At 43.1% G+C, this 6,207-nt stretch overlaps 1 protein-coding gene across 1 annotated transcript; it reads left to right on the top strand.

The window, feature by feature from the left end:
- Nucleotides 1–1,935: 1,935 nt before the first annotated feature.
- On the top strand, nucleotides 1,936–4,063 carry si:ch73-167i17.6 (regulator of G-protein signaling 9-binding protein). The gene has a single exon (XM_063188159.1). It carries the CDS (start codon nucleotides 2,547–2,549, stop codon nucleotides 3,291–3,293), a length of 747 nt encoding a protein of 248 aa, XP_063044229.1. The 5' UTR covers nucleotides 1,936–2,546; the 3' UTR covers nucleotides 3,294–4,063.
- Nucleotides 4,064–6,207: the final 2,144 nt, after the last annotated feature.

The raw sequence follows: 6,207 nt of genomic DNA on the forward strand, positions 1-6,207 counted from the left end.
TTACAGTGTACTGTATGTACAGAAGTGGACATCCCAGTTTTAGAGTTGCAAATTACTAGTAAGTGGACATCCCAATTTCAGAGGTTAAATTAGGAGTAAATAAGACAGTCCTCCCCCCCGCATATCTGTTCCAGCTGATCTTCATCCAACTGATCCTTAGTCAGCGTAAGTAAGTGAGATCACCCGTGTTGAGAGCACAAACAGAGGGAATAACAGCAGAGGGAACAATCATCCGTCTGCTTCTGTGTATACATGAAATGAATATTGAGGGTCTTTCACCATTTTTGCAAGTCAGACCAAGTTTCAGGTAAGCCAGGCAAGCCAGGCAAGCATCTCGTTGGATCGGAGAGTGTCTACTGTTAGATGTCCTCACCTCATAACTGCAGGACAAGGTGTGTAGGAGGCTTTGCAAAGCTGTTTTGAGTATAATCCATTGCCCCAGGCCCTTCCCTTCTATTACAGAAGCCTGTTGAGCAGTGTGATTTACTGGCCTTTACGGGGCATGCTAGGCACCTACATCACACTGCTTCCCTTCTGCTCTTCACGGGACACCAGTCAGCAGTAACAGGGAGACATACAAGTCATGCAAAACAGCTTTTTGACATCGAAAAACAATGAATATCAATGGCCTATCTAGACCTCAGACATTGACAAAAGAAATATAGGCCTATTTTTAAAAACAATACAATCATTCCCCCGTTAATTTATGCAAATTACCATGCAAATGAATTCTACAGAAATACATAATGTACATCCATTGTGAAATAATATACGTTTTAGGTTTGGTTTAGGGTTATGTTCAATACAGTGTTTAACTAAGACAATGCAATTGTCAAAAATAACTTCCTTTTCTTACTTACAATGCAAAAGCCTCACTTGATCCCTGACATCTACCGTACCAACAAATGTATAAGTCAATTATGTCAGGACTGCAGTAGTAGTGCAGTCTTAGCATTGTTGGCACATTTAGTTGTGGTGAAGATGAGGATTAGGAGACCTGAGCCGACACTGTGAGCCCAGGGAGAACTGGCCAATCCGCCCCAGCCGACCAACCAAGCCCCAGATGACCTACAAAAGAGCACTGTGCCAGAGTGAGTGGATATCATATCAAGACGGGCGGGAGTCACACGTGTTTAATGTACACCACTGGAAAAAGTCAGTTAATCATTGATGTTACACATGACTGAATGTCCTGAGTGCCCTGTGAAATATCAACCTAATTATTATTAGGCCCATAATAATTGTTATCATTAATTTGTGAGCTATTCACAACAAAATTGAGTAGATATATGAAAGTAGCATGGTTAATTTATTACATTACATTAAAGGCCTGCTGCCTTTGTCCAAAGCGACTTAGTTATTTCCTGGCAATTGGTTACAGATGGGGTTAGGTGCCTTGCTCAAAGGGCATACACCTCAGCCATGGAGTACAGTTGGGGTGGAAGGGTGGGATATGAACCTGCAACCCTCTGATCTCAAGTCCATCTCTTTACCCGTTAGGCCACTATTATTTGTTCGTTTAATTAACTATTAATGTGAAGATGCTTCAATTCGGGCAAATCAGCCTTCACAAATTCCCCGCATTGGTCCCTTCTTCAATTACAATAAGCAAGTAAACTGAAAGAAGCACAGTTAAATGAACATTCAGATTCTCTCAAAACGTGCAATGTAAAGGAATAGCAATAATATAGGCTACTGCTGAACTATTGCTTCTTGATATGATGGCACGACGCGTCACCACGTTCAACTAGTTTACGCCCATGAGTGAAATCAACCAGACCAATTGAATTAGACAATCCCTGAAAGGGCTGCTAAACTAACCAATCGTAGAGGTGTTTCTCGTGGTTCTCTCGCTGTCATCGGAAGCAAACGTGCGCAGCTAAGAGCTTTTACCCAGTGGGCGCGTGCATGTAGCCATACAAAGCCGTTGGTGGTATTTAATCTTCGACGGCGAGAGCAACGGTGGACAGCTCCCAGTGCTGAAAATATCCCACAAACGACGTTGTCTCGGCATCGTCCGAAAGCAACGGTAGAGGTGCCAACGTTGCTTTCGTTTGACAGCAAGCAACAACACGGACACAAGGATTTCCAGTATTCATTCAGTCTTTTATTCACTCTGCCAGACAACGGATTCCCAGGCTGCCGTTTGGAGGTGGATGAAAAGGATGCCTAACACCTGTTAGAGACTGAAAACAACTATCGACTACAAAACTAGTCGGACGCATCATTCCATAGAGAAGAAATTGTTTTCAGAGTGGCAAGTTGCTCTCTACACGGTTTTGCGGACGCTAATCTCTGAAAGCAAAATAAAGCCGTTTACATATCCGTGTATTCCTAAGCTTGACTGCTCTTCACCGCGAACAACGGACATGGATGGAAAGGAATTTGCTGTGACGAGAGAGCTGAGTGGATTTGTGAAGCTCGGCTGCTCCTACCTCGGAAACTAAACGAGACCTGTAGAAGTTCGTTTTTATTTAGAGCGCACGGGCATCAGCTTTTGTTGCCACGGTTTTATCATTTATTTATTTAACTTTTAAGGATTAAAAATGGGGAAAGAGGAGTGCAAAACCATGCTGGATGCCCTGAACAAAGTGACCGCGTGTTACAGGCATCTGGTCGTAGCTCTGGGCAGCACTTCGGATTCCCAAAATCTACGTGAAGAACTGAAGAAAACCCGCAAAAAGGCACAGGAGTTGGCGGTGGCCAACAGGACTAAATTGACCACTCTTCTGAAGGATAAGAGCATCAGCAAGGACGACAGGGCCGAATACGAGCGACTATGGGTGCTGTTTTCCAGCAGCATGGAGCTACTGGAGGTGGACATGAAAAGGTCTCTGGAAATAAGCCAGGATTTCCCCCTGAAGGTACCGACCAGGCACCTTATCCAAACGGGCATGACGGGCTCCACCACCACCGTGGCCGCCCGGGCCATGAGCGTTCAGAACATGAAGTACGACGCCGACGCGAACATCGACACGGCAGACTTGAAAGACCTGGAGACTGAAATTGTACAGGTCTCGCAGTTGAGGGAGGAGATGGAGATGAAGGTCCAGGTGGCACCGTGGGCTGTGGAGGCGAAACAGGAGAGAGGCGCGGAGCTCAAGTCCACCGTCAGTGTTGGAAATTCCTCGGTTGGTGTTATCTCTATCTGTGAAGAGGAGCCCAAAGACGACGAAGGAGGAGGAGGTGGTGGAGGTGGAGGTGGCATCATGACAATCCTTGCCGTAATCGTTTTCGCCCTTATTTTCCTCATGGCTTGTATATTAGGATACCTGGTGATTAACATGTCGTGAGGTGTATACAGATGACGTGTAGTTGCATTCAAAGTGTAATTCTTTCAACTGAGCACAGGACAATCTACTGATGTGCGCCAAAGATAACCTTACTAACCCGAAGAAATCAGGAGGCACGGGTACTAGTATTTGTACTGATGCACAACAGAGGAGCGAGCGAGAGATAACGCGTCTGCCAACTTGTGTGTGGTGGCCAATAGTTAAAAGTAGAGCTATGAGTGGATTTGTGTGCTGATATAAGAATAGAAGGGAAACGCACTGCAATGCTGTGAAACAATCTCTCGGTACAAAAGAAGTAGACCATATGGCACAATGATGGACAAGTCCCCAGTGTTAATGGTGTGGACAACGTTAATATCGGATATAATCCGAACGGATTAGTAAAAATCGTGTATGCATTAATGTTCAGTTGGGGAAAACGTCCAACATGATAGAAATGTCCTTATTTAGTGCACGACCGTGTCACACTTGCTTTATGGAGTCTCAGAGTAGCAGCAGTACACTAAATTGAGCTTTATCTGTGCGCACAGACTGAGGAGCCTTTTGGGAAGCAAGAAAGTTTTTATCTCCAGTGTGAAAGTATCTGTCGCCTCTGAACACCACGTTTGTCCTTGCACAATGGATGGCAGTTTTCTTTTCAATTTGTTGGAGCATACCATAATAGGGTCTCGTCCAAATTTAGTGTGGCCTCTCTTATGCAAGATGACAGATTCTTATACTTGGATTAATTGCTTTCTGGTATCACTTTTACAAAAGGCCTCTCTTCTGATGCACTGTCTGCCAATGAAGATTGTGGCTGTATATCAGGATGGAAACTTTAGTTGATTTGTATACAACTGTAATATTATTATTTACGATTGTATTATTTGTTGAGATAGTGTACATACAATAAAATATATTTATTATATATAACAATACGCTTAAGATCAGTATTATTCAACACAACATTGACAACACTATTTTTATAACTTAACGTCAAAGAAAAAGGCTATTGTGAAGGAACGTAGACTGTGGTGTGTGATGAATGTAATGTGATGTGACTTAGGCTTCCCTCAATGAAGTTGGATCGTCTGTAAACTTGGTCAATCTGCAAACTTGAGCTTTTTAAACTTGATCATTTTCTTTCTTGTCTTCAAACAAAATGAGCTATGCTGTCTAATGCACCTGAAATAGGAGCATGCCTTAGTTACGTCACATTATTACATTACATTTAGCTGACGCTTTTATCCTGAGCGACTTACATTTACTATTTCTCAGGGTGTTGGTTACAGTCCCTGGAGCGATGTGGGGTTAGGTGCCTTGCTCAAGGGCAGTTAAGCCATGGATGCAGTGTAGGGAGAGGTCATGTGGGTTTCGAACCTTCAACCCCCAGATTGAAAAACAAACTCCCTAACCGTTAGGCCATGGCTGTCCCCTTAACTATGAACTGCATAAAAATCCTAAATGTAAAATAAATATGCAAGACAGAAATGTATGTCATATTTAGCACACCAGATTGTCTGGTAGGACCAGGATGCTACGGCTGCAGGTAGCTTTGCGTAGTTTAAGTGTACTACAGTACCAGTGTCAGAAATAGACACTTGGGAACATGGAATGTCCTAATGTGATTACGTGTAAGTCTTGAATTAAGGGGTGAGCTGGGCCTTCTTTTGGAATGGCTTGTGAGAGCTTAGTTGGCCTTGTAGAGAGATCAGTATGAATGTATAATGTGTGTGTGTGTGTGTGTGTGTGTGTGTGTGTGTGTGTGTGTGTGTGTGTGTGTGTGTGTGTGTGTGTGTGTGTGTGTGTGTGTGTGTGTGTGTGTGTGTAAATGTACGGTACACTTACACAAAGTGTGTGGTTTAAATTGTGCAGAGACACAAAATCAAACCTTGGCATTTGGATTAGCAGAGGGCTGCATGTGGCATGTGTACATCTGCTTGGCTCACTGGCCAAGGAGCTGTAGTTGGCGTACATGGCCCCATATGGGGCACTTGCTGGGCACACAGTTGCAAAAGTCACCCCTAAGGTCACCCTCTGAGTACACAACTATTTTAAACTCTGCACTTTGTGCTAGTTAGTGTGCTGTATGCTATTGCTGGAGGCACGTTGACCAGGTGTACAGTGTTCTGCAATAATGAGTACACCCCTGTTGAAAAGTAACATTTTGAACAATATTTCAATAATCAAACAAGTTATTTCCAAAATGTGCATAGAGTCAGTTTAATACATTATCTCTTACTTACAACAGAAAAGTAAGGTTAATAATATAATTTAAATGACACATTTTTCCATGTTTGTGAAACTATGGTGGTGCCCGCTCCTACATGTGACAGTTTTTTGATTTGGCACCTGCTGATGCTTTTCTGCTGGATGTGCGCGCTTTCCACTACACTCTGCAAAAGAGAGTACACCCCTATGTTAAACTGCTATAGAAAGAATCATGATCTACTTTAGTACTCATAGTACATGTTGACATGCATTCAAGTGTTGACCATTTTCTTTTGGTGAAATTCAGCTTCCCAATGTTGACGGTATTCATGCAGCCCTAAACCATGCAAGTCCCACTAACATGATAGACTTTAAGCATGGGGCACTTTTCTTTGCTCAAAACACTTTTGACCACCACACATGCCTGATACCATCTACGGCAAATTTGTTTATCTTGGTGTCTCATGACCACAGGAGATGGATCCAGCAAGCCATATCCTTGTTTGTCTCTGATGAGACCTTGATAAACAAATGTGATTTAGATGGTGTCAAGCATGTGTGGTGGTAAAAATTGATTTCTATGTCTCTATGGGAGTTTAATATAGGGTTGTACTCAATGGACAAAATTCAGGACACCGCACACTGCTTACTGTTCTTTTTCTTACTTTATTTTTTGGAGCAAACAACGCGTTTCGCCCAGTCCGTCATCAGGTTCACTCCGAAA

This window comes from Engraulis encrasicolus, chromosome 22, assembly GCF_034702125.1.
Source record: "Engraulis encrasicolus isolate BLACKSEA-1 chromosome 22, IST_EnEncr_1.0, whole genome shotgun sequence".
NCBI lineage: Eukaryota > Metazoa > Chordata > Actinopteri > Clupeiformes > Engraulidae > Engraulis > Engraulis encrasicolus.

Coding starts and splice junctions, on each gene's coding strand:
- si:ch73-167i17.6 (XM_063188159.1), top strand. CDS start 2,547: ATGGGGAAAGAGGAGTGCAAAACCATGCTGGATGCCCTGAACAAAGTG.